Here is a 23543-nt window from a genome sequence, read left to right as displayed (position 1 = left end):
AACTGTATTATATCCACATTACTTAGAGTTCTACAGTCCGATCTTCTGGGAGTGCTGGTGGGCGTTTTAGCAACTGTGGCATGGACAACAACAACACAGCATGCAACCATGCCAGGACGTAATTACGTATTTCTCGACTTTTAAACTGACTGGCCATTATTTGTTTCTATTATATTGATTAGGTGCTCGACGGATTTCACCGGTCAATACATATTCCCACTTGGTGGCAAACAATACAGACGCTGCAAAATTGATCCCCAAACTCAGCTGTTTGAACACGGATGCGTATTTTTCCCAAGCAGGCGCCAAGATACTGCAGCTTCTATAATGTATTTGCAAAGTCTCCCTTCGGTAAGTGCGACAAATCTCAGTCGGGATCTATTCTTCTCCGGTGTCTGCCTTCAAAAACACAAGATTTTTTTTTTGCTAAGGAGGCGGGCAACCTCAACCTCCGTGTTTAAGGGGGGAATGGACTGCATTCTTCCTCCACCTGCAGGAGCCCAGAAAAAAACATTTCACAGCAGAACGAGGCACACAGAGACACGCCCCTTTTGACTTTTTAAACTTTTGAGGTTTGCCCAGGATTTCTTCTACTTCTGCATACACCAGGGATTTCTTGTGTTATCTTATACCTCCCTCTTGTGTTGTGCCGTTGCTATTTCAGCCACATGAGCACTGAGACTCCCCCTTGTAGTGATGTATGGACATTGTGACGTTAACATATGAGGGTGCTGGAGAGGAAATAGTTAAACAGGTTACCCAATCAGGACCCAGGGGGTGGAGTCAGAGGGATTATAAAACCAGCTCTGGGAGGGGCGAAGGGGGAGTTCGTTGGGTGGTTGGTTGGAGTGGGAGAGAGTTGGGATAGAGTCTGTGGGTAGGTTGAGTTAGCGTAGTGAAATAAGCTGAGTCAGGAACAGTTAGGAGCTAGGAAGACAAGTAAATACCTGCGAGGTTTAGTGAGTGAGAGTAGGTAATGGAAGTTATAGGTCTGGATAGGCACCCCATGATTGTAATTGACCGAGACCATTTATGAAACCACACGCTTGTTAAACTGCAATAAATAAACAGAAGTTTGTGTTCCAATTTAACCCTGACTGGACTCAGTATTGTCCCAGGTAGGGCCTGGGTGGTGGCAGTGAGAAATAAAGTGGTGGCACAGGGATCAATAGATGGTGAAATGTCTGGGGAACCTGTGTGATCGCTACAGACATTAACTTGTGACATGGGAAGTGAATGTCTGTTCAAGCCCTGGGAGGTCAATAAGCATAGCTGTCAACTTTCCCATTTTCTTGCGAGGAATCCTATTCAGAATAAGGGAATTCCCCTTAAAAAACAGGAAAAGTTGACAGCTATGTCAATAAGTAAACTTGAACAGACTCTTTGGAAACTCTTTTCATTGCATTTTTGTGAGGTTAAGGGCAACAGACGTCTAGAACTAAAAATCTGCTGAACACCCTGTAGCCTTTTTTTGTCTCTGTACCAATGAATGTCCATCTTTGCAGCACCTCTTCGTAAGGAACAGCTCCCATGAAGTAGGAATTGCTAATGAGGCTGTGATCTTGACCTGTCCTTCCCTATCTTTTATTTAGGTTACTCAGTTCTGTAACAAAAGCAACCATAATATTAAAGCAACAAATTTGCAGAATAAAATGTGCAACTACAGGAGCACCTGGGAAGTAATTATGGACTCTCCCGACTTTGCCAGTTCATCTCCAATAACGGTTCCCCCACCTGATCCCACTGTCTCCTTGCTGAAAAAACAGGAGAGAGTTTTGTGTCTAGTGCTTGATGTTTCTGGGAGCATGGATGCGGTAAGTCTTCTTTCCATGTTCAGAAGATCTATTTTGAGACAGTTCAAAAATTATGGTATTCATGTCTATAGCGAAAGCAAATGGACACTGAGGTCTAGCTCCAAGGGCCTTCTGGCAGTTCACTGCAAGAAGTGAGGTTACAGGGGACCAGGCAGAGGGCCTTCTTGGTGGTGGCGCCCTCCCTGTGGAACACCCTCCTGTCAGGTGTCAAGGAGATAAACAACTATCTGACTTTTAGTAGACATCTTTAGGCAGCCCTGTATTGTGAAATGTTAATGTCTGATGTTTTACATTTTTTAATGTGCTGTAAGCCACCCAGAGTTGCTGCGGAAACCCACCCAGATGGGCAGGGTATAAAAAAATAAAATCATTATTATAAATGTCATTACAGCATTGACACTTCTGTAGTAAATGACACTCTATAATAAGAACACTGGGGACGCGGGTGGCGCTGTGGGTAAAACCTTAGTGCCTAGGACTTGCCGATCGTATGGTCGGTGGTTCGAATCCCCGCAGCGGGGTGAGCTCCCGTCTTTCGGTCCCAGCTCCTGCCCACCTAGCAGTTCGAAAGCACCCCTAAGTGCAAGTAGATAAATAGGTACCGCTTTATAGCAGGAAGGTAAACGGCGTTTCCGTGTCTGCGCTGGTGCTGGCTCACCAGAGCAGCTTCGTCATGCTGACCACGTGACCCGGAAGTGTCTCCGGACAGCGCTGGCCCCCGGCCTCTTAAGTGAGATGGGCGCACAACCCTAGAGTCGGACACGACTGGCCCGTACGGGCAGGGGTACCTTTAATAGGAACAGTGAGGCTCAATTTTGTTGTTTCTCAGTTGTAGGGAACCTTCAGCCTTCCACATACTGCTGAACTACAACTCCTGTCAGTCCCAGCAAGCATGGCCAATGACCATGGGATTTGTAGTTCAGCAAACATTCATCACGCGGACGCAGGTGGCGCTGTGGGTAAAAGCCTCAGCGCCTAGGGCTTGCCGATTGAAAGGTCGGCGGTTCGAATCCCCGTGGCGAGGTGCGCTCCCGTTGCTCGGTCCCAGCGCCTGCCAACCTAGCAGTTCGAAAGGACCCCCAGGTGCAAGTAGATAAATAGGGACTGCTTACTGGCAGGAAGGTAAACAGCGTTTCCATGTGCAGCTCTGGCTCGCCAGATGCAGCTTTGTCACGCTGGCCATGTGACCCGGAAGTGTCTCCGGACAGCGCTGGCCCCTGGCCTCTTAAGTGAGATGGGCGCACAACCCCAGAGTCTGTCAAGACTGGCCCGTACGGGCAGGGGTACCTTTACCTTTACCTTTAAACATTCATCACACTTAGTCTACCTGATTATATAAGTTTATTTGGATATTTATCCAGCTGCGGTAACAAATCCATACAGGAGATGAGCTGCAGGGAAGGGCAATGTGGCCATTGTGTGCCAGAGGGCAACCTCAGTCAAATTCTTTGCTGGTGCAGGGAACCCAGAGCAAGTGATGGATTATGGGAGATGGAAAACACTGGGTAGGGGAGAGGCAGAATGGATGAAGCATGGAAGGAGGAAGGGGGAAATCCAACTGCAAGCATTCGGTTGAGATATCTAAAGAGATCAGTCAGGTCTTTTTGGATTCTCAGTAGAGAAGGAAGCTTCAGCAGCTACCTATGTTCTGGTAATAATCCCTGAAGTGGTTTCAAGAGACATGGGAATCTTTTGACTGAAAGTCAGGGTAAAGACCATCTAACTAACCAAACAACTGCTAAGCAAATAGAAACGAGATTCTGTTAACTGAATTGGTATTTCCATATATAACATATGGAAATGTGTTTAGCAGCCACAAAAATATTATAGGAGAAATATTCTTCCAGAGCACAATTCACGGGACCAGCCCCATTTAAATGAAAGCTGCTGTTGTGCACCTCCCATCCATTTTAGAAAAAATTCCAGATGGATTGCGCCCTGAATCACAACATGGATGAAGTTATTTGGATACTCTGAAACATTATGGATTTGTCTATATTCACGAATGTTTTGCCGATCACTATACTTACAAATAAAGCTTCAGGGAAATTTTTTATTTGCTTCTCAGAATACACTGGCAAATCTGTGAATGCTGTTTGTTTTTTAATTATTCTTCTTCTTCACATGCAGAGCAATCGCATTGGTCGGATGAAACAAGCTGCAGAAATATTCATCCTGCAGATTATTGAAGGGGGATCCTGGGTTGGGATAGTCACGTTCAACAACAGAGCATCAGTTCTGACTGGCTTGAAAAAGATCAGCAGCAACAGCGTGCGGCAAACACTTGCAGACTATCTTCCTACCTCAGCTGGTGGAGGAACCAACATATGTTCCGGCGTGCAGTCAGGATTTCAGGTGAAGGAGAAGGAAAAAAAGTCTAGATTATTTTATTCCTATGCTTCTGTTTAGTTGAGTAGCCAGATCTAAAAGAAGGCAGGGTTGCTGCATATAATAGTTGTGTTCTAGGGGGCATATCAGGTCTCATAAAAGCCAAGAAAACTGGAATTCAGTGCAGACAAGATAGAGGTGCTGTTAGTAGGTGGTTTGCTGCCTGGGTAGGTGGTGTTCAACCAGTTCTGGATTCTTACTCACCTGAAAGCTCAGGTTCATAGCTTGAGTGGAGCCAAAAGAGCCAGCGTGGTGTAGTGGTTAAGAGCGGTGGACTCGTAATCTGGTGAACCGGGTTCACGTCTCCACTCCTCCACATGCAGCTGCTGGGTGACCTTGGGCCAGTCACACTTCTTTGAAGTCTCTCAGCCCCACTCACCTCACAGAGTGTTTGTTGTGGGGGAGGAAGGGAAAGGAGAATGTTAGCCGCTTTGAGACTCCTTAAGGGGAGTGAAAGGTGGGATATCAAGTCCAAACTCCTCCTCCTCTTCTTCTTTTTCTTCTTCCTGCTTGACTTAGCAATGATCTTAGGGACTGGGCAGCCTGATAAACCTGTCCTAAACTGTGAAGGAGCTATAGTGCATCACTGTGAATTCCCTGCAGCGGAAGCTATATGCTTTCTCTCCCTTTCCATATTGAGGCCAAAGAGAGTGCTAAAGCTGGTTTTTCCAAGCATGGGGATAGGGAGGGGGAAATTGTTCAGTTTGCATTTAAAGTCGAGTTTATCACTTTCCTAAGCAATTTGACAACCCAAACATACTGCCCTTCAAAATTCAAAATTTTCCAAATTTGGTGCTTTAAGTTTTCCTCTCTTTTTTTTTGATAATAATTTTTATTAGTTTTCAATTAGTTTTCAATTTATTAGTTTTCAATCCAAAATGAATTGCTTTAGTTTTCCAGCTCACCAATGGTTAAAAAAATGAACATATTACATACAAAATTGCATGAAATGGAATGTATTATTGAAAAAGCTATAATCAAGATGCATAATCACATGGGGAAAAAATCTATAATCAAGATGCATTATATTGGGAGAAACTGCTTGCAAAAATATGCACTTGAGTGAAAACTGCATATAAAAACATGTTTATTAGGAGAAATTTGCATTAAAATGCTGAATAATTTTCATGAGGATTTTAAAAAATAAAATTCTGAAATTGCTGCATAACTGCAGAGATTGAAATTTAAGAATATAAAAAAGAGAAACTGTAAGGTCTTCTGTTCCTAGGCATGGATTTAGGGGAAAGCTATGGCAGTTGTTGTGGAACAGCAGCTAGAGAGGGGAGTGAGCAACCCAATTTGCACATATTTTCTACCCTTTAAAAGTAGTGAAGTAGCAAATGCTGTTTCTCCATTAACAGTAACATATATGGCACTTATCTCACCGCAGTCCACGTCCTATAGAGGTACGAAATTAATTCACACATATATCACAGAGCAGCAACCATACAACATACTTGCAGAGCTTTGTAGCAGTTATGTCATACACTTTAAGTGTGTGCCCTTCTACATTACTAATTGCTGTTAATTTTTCAATCCTTTTCCCCCATACAGGTCTTTTTACAAAAGTATTCAACTACAAAAGGCTGTGAAATTGTGCTCTTGACAGATGGAGAAGATAATGCTATAACCTCTTGTTTCGAAGAAGTTCAAAATAGTGGGTCTATAATTCACACCATTGCTTTGGGACCAAGTGCTGCAGAAGAACTAGAAAGATTGGCAGACATGACGGGTAAGTGATTGAATGAAATGTCAGAGTCTTACAGGAGTCTTCTGTGCTACTTAGTGCCAGCTGGTGTCTTGCAAAAAGTTTGTTTCACTTCAGACACACACTGTCCGCAGGAGTATTCAGAGAAGCCTCTCTCAGCAGCCATTCCCCTCACACAGAGAGAGAGAAGACAGAAAAGCAGTTAAAAACAACAGTTACACTCGTACTTTGGTTCTCAAATTTACCGTATTTTTCGCTCTATAGGACACACTTTTTCCCCTCCAAAAATTAAGGGGAAATGTGTGTGCGTCCTATGGAGCGAATGCAGGCTCCTTGGATTCAGCGATAGCAACGCGAAGCCTCCGAAGTGCAGAGGGAGTGCTCCCTCCGCGCTCCGGAGGCTATGCGCTGCTTTCGCTGAAGCCTGGAGAGCGAGAGGGGTCGGTGCGCACCGACCCCTCTCACTCTCCAGGCTTCAGGGATAGCCGCCTGAAGCCTTTGGAGGGCAGCGGGAACTCGCGCTGCTCTCCGAAGGCTTTGGGTTCCTTTTACTGAAGCTGGGAGAGCAAGACTCTCCTGGCTTCAGCAGAGAGGGAGAGCTGTGCAGCGCCCCTTCAGTGAAGCAGGAGGAGAAGTGGAAGGGGCTCCGTTACTCCTGTCGCTTCGCTGAAGGGGCGCTGAGCAGAGAGGGGGAGAATTTTTTTTCTTGTTCTCCCCCTCTAAAACAAGGTGTGTCCTATGGTCGGGTGCGTCCTATAGAGCGAAAAATACGGCAATCCGTTCCGGGAATCCGATTGGCTGCAGGAGCTTCCTGAACTCAATTGGAAGCCATAGAAGCCACGCCGAATGTTCAGCTTCCGAAAAATCATTTGAAAACTGAACACTCACTTCCTGTTTTCGATCATTTGGGAGCCGAAACGTATGAGTTCCACGATGTTTGGCATCTGAGGTTCCACTGTACTTGAATAACAGTCACAACACAATGGAACGGCTCTCATATGTGACTCACAGTCAGCCAATCACATGAGAGAGCTACAGCCCTAGGAAAAACCCATGTTAAAAACACACAGTGATTTCACATGAATAAATATGACTATTTCAGGAAATTAAACCATGATCCTTAACAGTCCCAAGTCCTATTGCCGTATTTATTCAAGTCTCATACATGTACGTCACCAAATCTAATGCACACCTCAACTTTCAGAACCTTGAAACAAACAAAAAAATGTATTTGCTGGCGAATGTAAATGTGCCGTTGAATCTAATGTGTACCTTCATTTTTTGCAACGTGATTTGGCCCCAGAAAGTGAGCATTAGATTTGAATAAATGTGGTATTCTGTCACTATGGCATTTGTAAGGATAGAACGCTTACTGAAAATGGGGAGACTGAGGTTCAGCCACAAAAGCTCACTGAGTGACTTTGCACTATCTTTCAGTAGACTTGTTGTGAGGATAAGATTGGAAGGGGTTTGTGTGTACTGGGTTAGGTGAGGTGGTGAGATACAAGGGCAATAAAAAAAATCTAGAGTTTCCTTCCTTCCGCTGAGTTAAGTGGCCTAAATTTTCCTTAGCCATTCCAGTTGCTGCCTATGACCACAAAACACAAACACCTTGGGGGGGTGACATTCTATGAAATAAAAAACCCTAGTGCAAGAATTAGTGATCGTTCAATGAAATTTTCACCATTCCCCCCCCCCCCCCGCGCCGTGTAGTGGCCACTACAAGGTATCATACAAAAGCTAATCGCATTTTATTCCACCTGAAAAATTCTTCTAATTATTATTATTTCAACCACATTTCAGGAGGTTCAAAATTTTCTGCCACTGACAATTTGGATTCCAACGGCCTCATTGATGCTTTCAGTGGAATTTCTTCAGGAAGTGGAGATATCAGTCAACAATCTATTCAGGTTTGAACTGCAAAGATTTGAGTGCATACAGCAATCTATCATCATCATCATCATCATCATCATCATTATCACTATCACTATCACTATCACTATCACTATCACTATCACTATCACTATTATTATTTGCTTAAAATTACTAGGCACCCTAAAAGAATTAAAGTCAACACGGAGTGAAATGAATTCTACAGCCCACATTTTTCTATTATTGAACAGGGGGAGGAACAGGTATTAAAAGAATTAACAGAGAAGGGCAAACGGCCAAAATGGATTTTGGCAGAGCTGAAACATTTCACAATGTACCATTCTGAGTTCAAATGAATGTGTAATATAATTCATTTTTCTTTGCCTGGATAAGTAACAAATTGGAGAAGAGGTTTCATTAGGAAAATAGCATATGACAAAAGTCTTTCTTTAAAAACAACAACCCAGCACCATGGTTCCAGCCCAGCTACCCATTGCCAAAATGTGGAAACTGGAGATTTGAGTTGCCTCATCTAGCATTGTCCAAATATTGGCTGGCCATTTCCAAGGCTGTTGAGGTAGAGGTGCGATTGTTTCCACCTGTTTCAACATAGCTGCTTATCTACCTTCCTCCATCTCTTTAACATTGAAATATTGACAGAAACTAAATTTATCACCACTGGACAAACCAATATCTGTATGGGGCAAGACCTATCATGTCATGACTGTACCAGCATTTTTATTAACATCTGAGTATTGCGTATTACTTTTCCAGCAGAACTAAACACTGTGAAGGCACCTTCTAAACAATGTACCGCCACTCATGTCTTTACATCTTATGAAAGGAAATGAATCATATGTATTCAATTTATAAAACTTTTCAGATACTATAAACTTATTTCTCCCCCCCCCCCCACCAACAGCTTGAAAGTAGAGGGCAAAGCGTCGGTTCCCAAGACCAGCTGAATGGTATTGTAACCATTGATAAAACAGTGGGGAATGACACTTTCTTTGTGGTGACATGGGGCACATCCCCACCGGAAATTCTTCTCACAGATCCCAAAGGAAGAGAGTACACTGAAAAAGACTTTGCAATTGATAATACCAACGTCCGAACAGCTCGCCTCAAGATTGTTGGAACCGCAGAGGTAAAAGCTGAGCTCTTCTCAAACTTCTCTATGCGTCAAACCGTCACTGTGCCTATTCCTTTTTGAAAAGGGAGAAATGACTGTAGCTGTGTTAGTGAAGGGTTGCGTCACTACAGCAAATTATTTAAGAGCCATTCACTACTAACCTTTACGACATTTAACATTCAGTTGCTTGTCTGAAATGATAGTTTCTGTGCAACTGACCAGTTTATTACTTTATCCCTTATAGGGCAGAATCTCACAGAATAATCATAGAATCATTGAACTGTAGGATTGTAGAGTTGGAAGGGACCACAAGCATAAACTAGTCCAGCCCCCTGCAATGCAAGAATCTTATGTTATATTTATACTATTAGGCAGTCCATTATACCATGTGAAGTCTGAGGCCTTTGTTGTTCTGCCTGACTGCACCACTTAGGGCAGCCCTGACCTACTTTTATGCCTGGGGAGCGGACCTGAGGGAAGACTGTGTCCCTCAGGTCCTCTCCCCAAGCCCTGCTGCCCAGGCTGCTGCAGATTGGCCGATTCAAACTGCGGGCCTACTGGTGCCCGTGATGCTCTGTTGTGGCCAAGAGGGAGCGGCAATGGCTGTGGAAAGATAGCGAGACTCTGCGGGGCTGAGGAGGCACCGCAGCGGGCCGCAACTGCCGCTCACCATGGAAGGAGTAAACGTCCATTATATGTCTAGCTTGACGCTGCTGGTGGTACCTTCTGCACTTGTAGATATATATTTTGTAGAAAATGACATCCATCTTTAGCAAAGCACAACAATAACCAAAGGAATGGAACTGTATTCACAAATGTTACTTAGATATGCAATATTCTTCTATATTTCAGACAGGAGATTGGATTTACTCAATTCAGAATACATATTCAAACGCTCAGGTCATATCGATAACAGTCACAACTAGAGCAGCATCTGTCAATGTGCCCCCGGTGACTGTGAAGTCCTTTATGAATAGCGATACCAATAAGTTTCCTAGTCCGATGGTTATTTATGCAGAAGTCAGCCAAGGATTCTTACCTGTTATCGGTGCAAAAGTCATAGCCACAGTTGAACCAGAGATTGGAACACCTGAAGAGGTGGAGCTTTTTGACAATGGTTCAGGTACGTTTATTTCGAAACGTTATGGGCAGTATGCATTCTGGATTTATTATTTTTTTCCCCTGAAGCAGAATATTAACTCATCAAATCTAGCATCATCTAAGCTGACATAGTGGATTCAAAAGCTGATCTTGGCTGTTCATCTTTCGCAGTGGCAAATTCATTCATTCTTTTCCGATAGAGTACATACATTGCAACCAATACCAGTGTATGTATTTGGCTTTTCCTGTAGCATGTGACTTGCCTTATCTGCATATGTGAACTGGAACCGTTATATATCAAGATCTCAATCTGGGCTCCCTATTTTCATCAAGCCATGCAAAAGCTATCTGTCAAATGTTGGATAGTATGGAGACCTACTAATGTTTGGGAAAACAAAAACATCTTTGTCTGGTGCTGAAATGATAGCAAGATTGGTGCCTAGTGGGCCTTCCGGGGAGAGCATTACATAACTGTGAGCTACTACAGAGAAGTTCCACTCACTCTTTGCCAGCCTCCCAACTTCCCTCAGAAATCACACACAGGGAAAGGAACCAGATGATGATCTCTGGATCTGGGTTAGTTCATATGGGGAAAGGGAGTCTTTAATTTTGATAAGTGTCCTGATTTTGTTAACTGCTTGGCACTGCCAAAAATGGAGCTTGTCAGGTATATGGCAAGCTACAATAATGCTGGTGTGTTGTGTTGTGTTGGTTACAACTTGTGTTGGCCTGTGAGGCACAAATATTAAAACATTGGTCCTTTATGATCCTATATTACAGAGATCAGAGTCAAATATTCAGCTATTTCCATTAAAACAGCCACACACATTGCAAAATGAACACCTCCCGCATAGGTTATGTAGGGTTTTGTTTTTTTAATGACCAGCAGTGAGAGGTGAGCTTTGGGATGTTACATTTTTATATCTGTGTATTCAGGTGCTGATCTTATCAAGAACGACGGGATCTACTCCAGGTATTTCACATCACTCAAAGGAAATGGCAGACACAACCTAAAAGTGCGTGTCGAAGGAAAAGACAAGGTTCTTAAACGGTCCCGTAGGCAGAGTCAAGCTCTCTATGTACCAGGTTTCACAGAAAATGGTAAGCCTGGGTTATGAAATAGCTTTACTGGTGGTATGTTAGCCCTGTGATTCTCAAAATGTGAAATTGGGAGTCTTGGGAGTAACATAAGTTTCTTTCTGCTATTCCCTTCTTTATAAAGGTCTTTATGTAGATCTGGACACTTGAGCATACATTTCTGATGCATGGGTGCATATATCTGCACCCACTCTATCCTATAGGATTCTATCCTATAATATTCTGGATGTGTTAATCGAATGTGTCATTGAACCAATGAAACAGCTCCCTAACTCTTACAAGGCTTTAAAATACGACTCTGGTATCCTTCTTTTGGTTAACGCTTTCGGCATTTTAGATTCCCATCTAGTCTAGATCAGGCACGTCCAACTCCCAAGAGATTGTGATCTACTACTCCCAGTATAAAAAAACCTGGTAGTGATCTACCCACTGTCATTGTAGAGAGGAGGAGTGTGGTTGGACATGCCTGGGCTAGATCAAATGTCTTTATTTTCCCCATAGCAACTCTAGGCAACCATGGTGGAATCTACACACATATAAAAAACCGCTGTGAAAATGCTTAAAAAAAGAAAAAGTTTTGGAAAATGCATTCAATTTGGTATAGCTCACTGTCGCCGTCTAGTGTCACATTTGTATATTGCACTTTATATTTTAAATGCTTTATTTGCAGACGTATAGCTGGATCCACATATGTAATGCACTGATGCTACGTGTGGGTGGGAAAGAGGGACGGGATCCGTTTGCCCACATAACTGTGGTATTTTTCTGCATACAGCAGCTTCAGCGTAGGGGAAGCAGCTCAGTGCAGGAATGGAGGTGGATCCGTATTGAGAAGGTGGTGTATAATAAAGTGATTTTAACGTCTTAAATTTATCTGGAGGTGGGGACACACACACACAAAATAGGTATTTGCCCATTGCTATTGTTTGTTGTTTATTCTCAGCCTGTTACTATACTCAGCAACAAACAAAAATCTAACATGTGGTGTCGTAATCGACAAAGCGCTAAGCAAAATGTCCCCCCCTCACAAAGATTTCTCCTTGTGCAGGACAACGTTCTCCTCCCTCTTCTTCCCCTAAATCTGGAGCAGATTTGGGTATGGTGAGAAACAGGTGGGATGTGGGGGAAGAGGGAGACATCCCAGTGTGCTGGCAATAATTAGCATAAGTCATGGCTTACCTGTATACCTGGATAGAATCTGCCTATCAGCTGTAATGTACCCCATCTGACATATCTTCCCCCCCTCTTTTGTAGGTACTATAACAATGAACCCCCCCAAACCTGAAGCTAATGTGAGCGAAACTGAAGGAGATCTGGGAAATGTCACCAGAGTTGGGTCCGGTGGTACTTTTGTAGTACGAGAAATTCCTCCTGAAGGTAGTCATGATGTTCTTCCACCCTGTAAAATCACTGACCTTGAGGTACATCAAACTGGTGAAGGCGGATTTCTTCTCAACTGGACAGCTCCTGGAGATGACTATGATGTGGGGAAAGGTAAATGTGGGGTTCTGCTTTAATCTTTCAGTAAGGATTTTTGAGAAATATTTAAATTTAGTACTTACCTGGTTGGGGGGTGGAGAGCCAAACAACAGTTTTAGTTACACTAACTTCAAAGGCATGTAATACTGTACATCGGGGTCTCCCTTGGACAGCTCCATTAACCCTTCAATGTCCCCAGCCACACTCAATTTTTATTTTTCTAATTGATGTTTTTGGCCTTCTGCTGTTGTTGTTCGGTGGGAGGAGGGCTGCCTGTTTCCGGCATTGTGGCTTCAATTTTTAAATCCGTATTTTGTTCTTATTTTAAGTCATGTATGTGTTTTGCCATCATCCGTCCGTCCCCCCCCCCCCCGGCAAGGCAGATGAGTAGTGTAAGGTTTTATTCTGTGGAATAGCATACCCTCCAACATTTCTTTTTTTTTTTTTAAAGATATTTATTGAAATTTTCCACTTTAATACATTTAAAAAGTCAAAAAAGAAAAAACAAAAAAAGTTAAAAACACATAAAGTTTACAATCCTTATTTTTCTATAACATATTTCCCTGACTTCCCCACACCTCCCCTTCTTATCTTCCAATTCAAATTGTTAATTCAACAAGTTCTTATCCCCAATTTTTAACCTTTTTCTGTTTAGTTCATTTTAAAAAAGCCATTTTTACCTTATAAACATCAATATTTATACATCAATTCTCATTCTTAAAACTTTTTTCTAAAGTCGACCCAAATTCCCTTCCGCGACTTCCCCAATTTTCATACAAATAGCAAAACAAAATAAAAGCAAAAACAGATTGTAATTATGCACCCTTTGGATCCCCAAACTCCACCCCCCCTTTCCCGGTTTCAATCCCCAACAGATGTCCATCAGTCTTGATCTACTATCAGCCTGGAGATCTCACGTCCGAGGCTCTTAATTCTCTCTCAATTCCTCTCTGCCGGTTTTTTTGATAGTCCTTAATATTAAACACCAGATCTCGGAGAAGCTCTAGCCAAATGGGATCCATATTTCTCCAACATTTCTTCGCTGAAAATAGGGACATCCTATTCCATAATGATGATTTTACTATTAACAGTGGTACCTCGGGTTACATACGCTTCAGGTTACATACGCTTCAGGTTATAGACTCTGTTAACCCAGAAATAGTGCTTCAGGTTAAGCACTTTGCTTCAGGATGCGAACAGAAATTGTGCTCCGGCGGCACGGCAGCAGCAGGAGGCCCCGTTAGCTAAAGTGGTGTTTCAGGTTAAGAACAGTTTCAGGTTAAGTATGGACCTTCGGAACTAATTAAGTACTTAACCTGAGGTACCACTGTATACCCTTCACATCTGACTGGGTTGTCCCAGACACTCTGTGTGGTTTCCAACATACAGTGGTGCCCCTAGTTACGAACTTAATTCATTCCGGAGGTCCGTTCTTAACCTGAAACTATTCTTAACTAGAGGCGTGCTTTCGCTAATGGGGCCTCTTGCTGCCGCTGCGCCGCTGGCACACGATTTCCATTCTCATCCTGGGGCAAAGTTCTCAACTCGAGGTAACTCTTCCAGGTTAGCAGAGTTTGTAACCTGAGGCATTTGTAACTCAAGGTACCACTGTATATAAAAACATAATAAAACATTAAACATTTAAAAACTTCCCTATACAGGGCTGCCTTCAGATGACTTGTGGGTCAGATAACTCCATACCCTCCAATGTTTCTCCAGTAAAAATAGGGACATCCTAAGCGGGGTGGCGATGCGGGTGGCACTGTGGGTTAAACCACAGAGCCTAGGACTTGCTGATCAGAAGGTTGGCGGTTTGAATCCCCGCAATGGGGTGAGCTCCCGTTGCTCGGTCCCTGCTCCTGCCAACCTAGCAGTTCGAAAGCACGCCAAAGTGCAAGTAGATAAATAGGTACCGCTCCAGCAGGAAGGTAAACGGCATTTCCGTGCGCTGCTGTGGTTCGCCGGAAGCGGCTTAGTCATGCTGGCCACATGACCCGGAAGCTGTACGCCGGCTCCCTTGGCCAATAAAGCGAGATGAGCGCCGCAACCCCAGAGTTGGACACAACTGGACCTAATGGTCAGGGGTCCCTTTACCTTTAAGGAAAATTGGGACATTCCAGGAGGGATCAGATCAGAAACTGGGATGGCGTCTGCAAATCAGGGACTGTCTCTGGAAAATAGGGACACTTGGAGGGTCTGAAATAGGTACCCTGTTGGGTTCTGTGACATAGGCCATGTTTTTGCATTGGCAAGGAGTTACGGGGAACTTCGAGAAGCCTAAGCAGCAGCCCATGTAAACTAACAGTATGTTCTGGAACATTCTCCAGAGTCCTTTGCAACAGGCAAAGATGTAGTGGCGGGTGTGCATTCAAAGCCAATGTGCTAAGAGTTCCCTAAAGGCAGGAAGTTTGAAATGCACAGAAAGCAAATTGTTATTCTTAATCCGTGACTGCAGACATAGATCTTGTGTGTTCTTTAATTCCCAATGTCTTCTGCAACACACAACGATGCAATGGGCTGGTGTGCAATATTCTTAGGGTTCCTGAAGGACAGGAAGTTATGCACTGAAAGATAGGCTTGTCACTGTTTCCTTGATCCATGTTTGAAGATGTACATCTAACGCGTGCCTGTTGTGGGTCCTTTATTTTGCAGCTGAAATGTATGAAATAAAGATGGGTGAAAGACCCTCGGAGTTAACCAGTGCAACTTTTGATAGTGCGACTCCCGTGGACACTGCTGGCCTGACGACAGAGGTTGCTGGGGTCAAGCAATCCTTTCACTATAAGCCGGTAAACTTCACAAAAGAGAATGGCACCTCCATCTACTTTGCCATTCGTTGCATTGATGGGAGCGACAACGTCGGAGAAATATCTAATATAGCCAGAGCAGTCGTGTTCCTTCCTGCATGGCCAAGTGCTCCTACTCGTCCAATCACCATTTCTCCTACTCCAGCTGACAATTCCATTATTCCGTCTAGTCCAGGTGACAAACATCCTGACCCAGTTGACAAATCCACAATTATAATTGTGATAATTGCATGCGTTTCTGTAATTATTTTTCTGGCTGTTGTAGGTATAGCAGTTTGCATGCTACGTAAGCGGAAATATGGAAATTATGCGACGACGACTACCAGTACTACTGTTGCTCCTTGAGCTCTTTTTATATATATAAAAAATAGCCACTTCCTCAACAACATTTCACAATACGTCATATATTGCCAACACAAAGGAAATAAATGGACAGTATAGTTATATCGTATTGATGTATCATTACAATTCAGATGAAGGAAAGTGGATAAGTTGTAAATTATACTGGGTTGTATTCAGAGTAGAGTGCTCTGTTTTACTCAGAGTAGATTCACGGAAGCAAATAGTACCCCCAGAAGAAGAAAACACTGGTAGTACTATTTATTAGCCTCTTTACACATAAAAATGACTTACAGCAAACACAATACCCCGCCCCCCAAATATATTTATACAATTAAAAGGCAAGTCCAACAGTTTCTGCCTCATCAAAAGAGGCCACAAATACTTAAAAATCCTTAGTATTTTGCACTGTTTTATAAGATCTTCGGACTGTTTGTGCAACAGTTCATAATTATTTTTATAATGGACTCTGGCAAAACTTAACTGGAAAGCTCAAGAGGACAAGAACTTTAAAAAAGAATGGGGAAAATATAATTAACGTAGGAGACCACTGCAAGCAGATGAAAACATTAGCAGGGTTTTAATCTTACTTGTAAGGTGACTATGACTATGGACAATTCAGATGGATTAAAAAAATGTTGATAAAAGTCTGATATGCAGGTGTAAACGTTGACATTGGGACCCATAGAGGGGGTGGGGGGAAGTCTGGCGATTCAGAGGAATTTTTTTATATGGATTTCTAATTGTTTTTATATGGATTTGTAATTGTTTTTCATATTAATGCTTAGAGAATTTCTATCTTGATTGATTCTATGTCAGGCTAAAATATCCTTGTCATTTTGTGTGTTCAGACCCAGAAACCTCCCCCCTAAATAAATTCACACCTGACTCAAATTTTAGTTTTGGTTTTTGGCAGAATTTAGGCCACAACTTTATTGATTACAGAAAGTGACTGGTTGCATAGGCTCTGGTTCGACTGGCTCCCTGCACTCTTGCAGGCAGCGCTGACCCAGGGCACCAGCATAGGTCAGCCTAGGGTGAACACCTCGATAAGCGGAAAGCCGGGAACAGGTTATCTCTGCCACCCAGATGTCCCCCTGGATTCCGGCACAGGCACAACCCCCTCTCAAGGGTTGACCAAACCATTGAGTCCCTGGATTCCTTTAACGGAATACCCTTCACATAGGGATGGCGAGAGCATTCTCCCATCCCTATCACCTGAACCAGAGCCTATCCCATACCCGTAGAGGAGGAGGAATCGCCATCTTTGTGCCTTTTGGCCCTGCATTTGGAGCGACGACTCTTCTGCTGCTTGCCACCAGATGACGGGACCCTGGGCACCAGAAAATCCTCCTCAGAAGAGTGGATGTAGAGCGCCTCCCTCAAATGAACCAACTACACCTGAACAGAACTAAAAACGTGTGAGGTGCTAGGCTGATGAGAAGTTCCTCTCCCCATAATCTGCACTGCTGAAAGCCGTGAGCTCCCAAAACCCGGGTTTGCCGACTGTGAACGTGGTAGTCCAGACCAAAAGGCCTGCTGAACCGTGGCACGCATACTCCTGGGATGACCCCTAAGACTAGGTGGGACTGGAATCCTGGAAAACTGCAATTGGGGCAACAAAACTCCAGAGGACTCAAAAGCCTCGCTCCCTTCACTCGCATCAGAGGGACCATGGGCTTCATAAACAGTAGAAGAGGAGGAAGGGCCAGGCTGGGGATCAGGCTGCCTCCCAAACTGCTGAGCCAATGACTCAAGCTCCATATTAAACCTTGTCAAGGCCACAAGGTCCAAGCCAATATTGGCCATGATAGCACCCAGACGATCCAGCGTTTGCTGAGGAACTGCTGCACTGAATGCAGCGACTGAGACAGGCCTCTAATTACCCTTTTTGTAGGGAGAGCAGGACTAGGGTTCCTTTTAACAGGCATCTCAATAAGCTCTCCCAAAGAACAAAATAAATAAACTCTTTAACAGTTAAAATGGCGATCCCTCCTAAACAAGATGGCGCTCCTGCCAGAAATGGCACTATCACCAGTGCAAAATGGCGCTCCCTTCAAATAAGCTGGGGGAAATGGCTGCCGGCCCCAGGAATTTCCCCAACCAGCCTTAAACAAATTAGGAGGGGTGTGTGTGTGTAGAATTCACCAAGCTTACAGAGAGGGAACTCTCAAAAGCCAAAAAGGAGAGCAAAGTAATCACTATAACTTAAACTCTTTCGCCCCCACTAAAACTCAATTCAAGGCTCTTTAAAATAACCGCTCAAAATTGCTGTTCCCAAAGGCCAGGGAAAAAATGGAGGAAACTCCGCAGCCAGAAGCGCTAAAGGCCAAAGCCCTGTGGGTGAAATCTCCTCCAAAAACAAAAGAGAAGGGCTGCTTAGCAGAATTTTTCGGGCCGCAGCAACACCGCACATCGGGAGCCCCTGGATCAACCGGCTTGTTTTCTCTTATTTTTACAGCTAATGGTTCTAATCCTAAAAACAAACCATAATGGGGATGGCGGGATGACAGGCTGCCTTGCCCTTGCCCTTTTAGTTACCGTATTTTTTGCTCCATAAGACGCACTTTTTCCCTCCTAAAAAGTAAGGGGAAATGTGTGTGCGTCTTATGGATCGAATGTAGGTAGGAAAAGCCCCCAAGCAGCTCTTGCGGGATTTTCCCCGAGGAGGGAGAAGGGACTGACTGGCTTTTAGAGGGGGAATACAATAAAAAAAATATTTTTAAAGGGAGCGCTGAGCAGAACCTGGGATGTATATAGGCTCTGCCCAGCGTTCCCTTTAAAAATATTTTTTTCTTGCATCCCCCCTCTAAAAACTAAGTGCGTCTTATGGTCAGGTGCGTCTTATGGAGCGAAAAATACGGTAATTCAAAATTGGCCAATAACATACCATTTATGCAGATTTGCGCTCATGGGTTTGCATTAACTCGGCTGATAGGTTTGTTTGTTCCTGAAATGCTGTGTGTGAGAGAGGAAGAAAGAGAGAGAAAGAGTGAGATCGTGACCTTTAGCACTTTTGGCTTTGGTTTTCTCCTAAAATAGTTATTTCACTCCCAAAGATTTTGTCTATGTGTCAGAGAGAAAAAGCTTGCCAACGACTTTCAGTGCCTTTTCAGTGGTTTGTTCCCCAGCCTTTTCTCTGGAACTGAGTTCAGCTCAGCTCAGCGCTCTGACCCTATAATGCTATGGGCTGGTCATGATCCAAGATACGAAAGATATCTTTCACTGGGCAGAGGTCTTGCCTTTTAACAAATCTCATATACAGTGGTACCTCAGGTTAAGTACTTAATTCGTTCCAGAGGTCTGTTCTTAACCTGAAACTGTTCTTAACCTGAAGCACCACTTTAGCTAATGGGGCCTCCTGCTGCTGCCGCGCCGCCAGAGCACAATTTCTGTTCTCATCCTGAAGCAAAGTTCTTAACCTGAAGCACTATTTCTGGGTTAGCGGAGTCTGTAACCTGAAGCATATGTAACCCAGGTACTACTGTATTGCAAAGTTAACTAAACCATCTTCATTCTTCCCACACTGTAGCCTGTAACCAATATGCTTTAACCATATCTGCATACCCTTCAACATTTCTCTGATGAAAATAGGAGTGTCCTATTTAATCATCATCATCATCATCATCGGCATCATTCTATTTATAACCTGCCCATTTAACTGGGTTGCCCCAGTCACTCTGGGCTGCTTCCAACATATATAAAGCATAATAGAACATTAAACATTAAAACATTCTTTGGTTTTTGGGGCATGTGATTCTATTTTTTGAATGTGCTCTGGAAGATCGGATAAAAATAAACTAAAAAGAAAAGGGGCAAGAATACACCCCTTTTAAAACACCTTTTGTATTAGGGATGTTGGAAGAGAGGTGACCTTTTGCATTGAGTTTGATTTGGCAGATGTTAAAGGAATATAAATTCTGTATTAAGATCTAAGATTCTGTGATTCCACCCCCGAATGTCCCCCCTGAAATTGACTCTGACCAGAGCAGTACATGCAGGTATTATTCTGTCTTGCAAATTGGAACGCTTGTGCAGATGGAACAATGGGAAGAGTGCAATGTTGAATTTCAACCACAGATATCTTGTGTAAAGAAAAGGGAACCCCCTCGCTTAATGTTCTTTATTGGTCAAGACCTTTGTTTCACCTAAGTCAACCGTCAGTGTGGCTTTTGCTGCCATGCTTTCTACATAACCAGTTCTACGGAATGGTTGCTTAACAGTGCCTTTGGGTGAATAATGATTCAACATTAAAAGAATTAGATGCATTTATTTATTTACTAAAACGGTGTCCTTCCTCCCAAAGGAGTGAACCTAAAAAAATTTTTTTTAAGAAATTTAAATCTAAAAACATTAAACCATCTTAAAACACTTAAAAGAAACCACACACTCTCAAAGTTACCAGATTCAATATCTGGGTGAACATGAATGCCTTTAAATTTCTCCTGAAAGTCAATAATGAGGGAGGCAGATGCCCGTCTCCAGGGACAGCATTCCACAAACATGATCCAGAGCCATCCCTGTCTTAAACTGGAATGAACCATTATTATTATTATTAGTAGTAGTAGTAGTAGTAGTAGTAGTAGTAAACCCCACCCATCTGGCTGGGTTTCCCCAGCCACTCTGGGCAGCTCCCAACAGAATATTAAAAGCACAATAAAACATCAGACTCCTCATAATTTTCTGCTGCTTTTCATATGGGTGGTACCCAGCTATATATCCCCTCAGAGCTACTCAAACTACTCCTTACCTGTTGGAATTGGCATTAAAAAGCCACCTAGTTTTACAGGTGTGTTTGCATTTCAGGCACTGGGAGGGACCAATGGATGGGCGGCAGCAAACTTGACTTCTTGTCTTTTGGTGTTTGGCACCTTTCAGCAAGAAATTGTGTGTGCTATCTTAAAGTGAGGCTTGAGTCAGGAAAGCTTTCATCCAAGCTGCCCAGTAAGCCAATCAAGAGGACTGCGTGAATGTCTTCGTTTTGATTTTTCTCACTTTCTCATTTGTCCAAACTCAGGTTTGAGTCTCCGCATTTCCATGGTTGCATTTTGTTAAAAACAAAAAGTGCTCAGGATCGTTTGTTAGCATTTGAGCGCAAATTTCTCTCCCTACACCCATTTTTGTGTGCAAATTTGCCTAATATAACCGGAATGTTTCTCCCTGATGTACAGTGGTACCGCGGGTTACATACGCTTCAGGTTACATACGCTTCAGGTTACATACGCTTCAGGTTACGTACGCTTCAGGTTACAGACTCCACTAACCCAGAAATAGTGCTTCAGGTTAAGAACTTTGCTTCAGGATGAGAACAGAAATTGTGCTCTGGCAGCGCGGCAGCAGCAGGAGGCCCCATTAGCTAAAGTGGTGCTTCAGGTTAAGAACAGTTTCAGGTTAAGAACAGACCTCTGGAACGAATTAAGTACTTAACCTGAGGTACCACTGTAATGTATTCACATTACTTGCTGCTACACCCGAGTCATTCATTCCTGGAAACGAAAGAGAATAAAACACCAACAGTGGGAAGGATAAACTTGTATTGCTTTGTGACTTTGTGCGTGTGAAAACATCTGGGGGTAGGATAGGTCAGAAGAAAGTTTGACTGGGTGCAATGGGATGTTACACATAGGACTGCAGCCTTTGGGATGGGGGGGGGCAAATGAAGGCTTTGTGCATTTGTGGACGCACACTTGCACGCCTAGGAACCAACTCCTAGGGGCCGAGGTCCCTTTGCCGCCTCTGCCCATTAATGTGGGATGCTAGGTAGACAGGTGTGTGGAAGATTATTATCAGAGAGTCAGCGACAATGGAAAACACACACACAACAACTAGCAGCCCTGGTGGCTCTGCAAGAGGAGATTGCTAGACTAAAAGCAGAACTAAAAGCTCTTCAAAAACATACAGGTAATTGGCAGCTAAACATAATGGTTGGAGTGCTTAGAGATTGAGGGAAAAAGAATTGAGCAAATGGTTTATATAAAGCAAAAGGATGAGTATGATAAAAAGTTACTAGCGAATGTTCTCAAAGGAGGGAAAGCTAAATGCCAGATTCTATTCACTCCGATGGCAGCAGGGTAAAAACCATTTATTCTATTGCTTACTTCAACTCGCCTGTGGAAACAACTCAGAGACCATGAAAGAAGGAAGGTTAACAACAGGAAGATTTAAAGGAACTATTGGAAACTCAAGGCAGTAGAGATATGAGATGATCAGAGCAGCCCCCCCGAACTTGAAGCATGGGAAGTCCCAATAAAAATTTATTTATTTGGCAGAATATTTGGACTATATGATATGTATTTTTATAATTTGGAATATTTAATGTGATTTGATTGGATTGTTAAAATGGAAAATTAAATAAAAAATTGTTTTTTAAAAAACAACAACACACCATTCCTTCTAAAGGTATAAAACATGTGTTTGCTGAATACTACATGGAACTGCACCAACCCATCCGCCCATCCACAGAGGATATGGATTGCTTCTTATCTACCTTTTCCAGTTGTTACCCAGAAAGAAGCTTCCTCTTTTTAATATATTCGGAGACTTCTCCTTTTTCAAATTACCCAATTCCACCGACTGATTAAGGTCATGCACCCTCAGAGACTTGAGGATCTGATAGATCCATCTGAACATTCTGGGGGCTTCCCCAATGGAAAGAGCCCATGATCTGGTCAAGGCTCTCATCTCATTGTGGAATGGCAAGATGAGAAGGCTTGTTACATTTATCACTCCTGAGACCTTCTCTGGCACTGTGGAGCCCACAACTCTACTGAGTTCAAAGCAAGAAAGCAAGGCTAGATAATGGTTATATACTCGTGGAGTAGACGTCCAGTAGAGATTTTCCAGATTGTCCAGAACTTGACCTCGCCTCTTGGTCTGAATGAGCACCTGGAGGCAACAGAGGTCTTCTGCCATCACCTGGTCCACCATTTTGAAGGGGGGCGGAGTTGCATCTTGTCCAACTTTGCAGAATCAATTTCAGTTTGTGCGACTCGATCTCATGAACAGGGTGTGGCAGGTATGGACCTGGTAAATGCTCTCTGTATCCCTGCCCAGCATGGCTGGAGAAACCAAGCTGGAGGTGGCGGTGATTGGGTGGGCCTCAGATGTGTAGGATGTTTCATTGCATGGGGGGGGTGGTCCTCACTACCTTAAAGGGGGACCCTTGAACCAGTAGATTGTGCAAACATTTTAGCCAAAAAGGCTATTATTATTTAATAAGAAGGGTTGTCAAACATCTGGAATTTTCTGGACATAGCCAGAATACTGCAGTCGGAAGCTGTGCCTGGTGGGAAATTGCTGAAATGAATTCGGACGTATGACAAAAGAAAATCAACTCCCCCCCCAAAAAAAAGCTCAACAACCCTATTATTAAGAATTGTATGTAGACAGCATCTTAAAAAGCAGAGACATCGCCTTGCCAACAAAGGTCCGTATAGTTAAAGCTATGGTTTTCCCAGTAGTGATGTATGGAAGTGAGAGCTGGACCATAAAGAAGGCTGATCGCCGAAGAATTGATACTTTTGAATTATGGTGCTGGAGGAGACTCTTGAGAGTCCCATGGACTGCAAGAAGATCAAACCCCTCCATTCTTAAGGAAATCAGCCCTGAGTGCTCACTGGAAGGACAGATCCTGAAGCTGAGTCTCCAATATTTTGGCCACCTCATGAGAAGAGAAGACTCCCTGGAAAAGACCCTGATGTTGGGAAAGATGGAGGGCACAAGGAGAAGGGGACGGCAGAGGACGAGATGGTTGGACAGTGTTCTCAAAGCTACCAGCATAAGTTTGACCAAAATGCGGGAGGCAG

The 23543-nt window shown here is 43.4% G+C and overlaps 1 protein-coding gene across 1 annotated transcript in view; it reads left to right on the top strand.

Moving 5' to 3' along the window:
* The window catches only part of LOC310765245 (uncharacterized protein), a 63132-nt gene extending 46500 nt beyond the window's left edge, over positions 1-16632 (top strand). The window contains exons 21-30 of the mRNA XM_083620021.1: positions 183-351; positions 1593-1814; positions 3945-4169; positions 5757-5934; positions 7714-7820; positions 8705-8929; positions 9767-10037; positions 10952-11116; positions 12368-12607; positions 15245-16632. Of these exons, the coding sequence (XP_083476147.1) occupies positions 183-351; positions 1593-1814; positions 3945-4169; positions 5757-5934; positions 7714-7820; positions 8705-8929; positions 9767-10037; positions 10952-11116; positions 12368-12607; positions 15245-15744 (2302 nt within the window). The 3' untranslated portion in view covers positions 15745-16632. The remainder of the gene's footprint in view (positions 1-182; positions 352-1592; positions 1815-3944; positions 4170-5756; positions 5935-7713; positions 7821-8704; positions 8930-9766; positions 10038-10951; positions 11117-12367; positions 12608-15244) is intronic.
* The last annotated feature ends 6911 nt before the right edge of the window (positions 16633-23543 follow it).

Source organism: Podarcis filfolensis (assembly GCF_964270895.1).
Source record: "Podarcis filfolensis genome assembly, chromosome: 6".
Classification (NCBI taxonomy): Eukaryota; Metazoa; Chordata; class Lepidosauria; order Squamata; family Lacertidae; genus Podarcis; species Podarcis filfolensis.
Note: the sequence above shows the minus strand (reverse complement) of the source record. Positions and strands in the feature narration are given on the sequence as shown.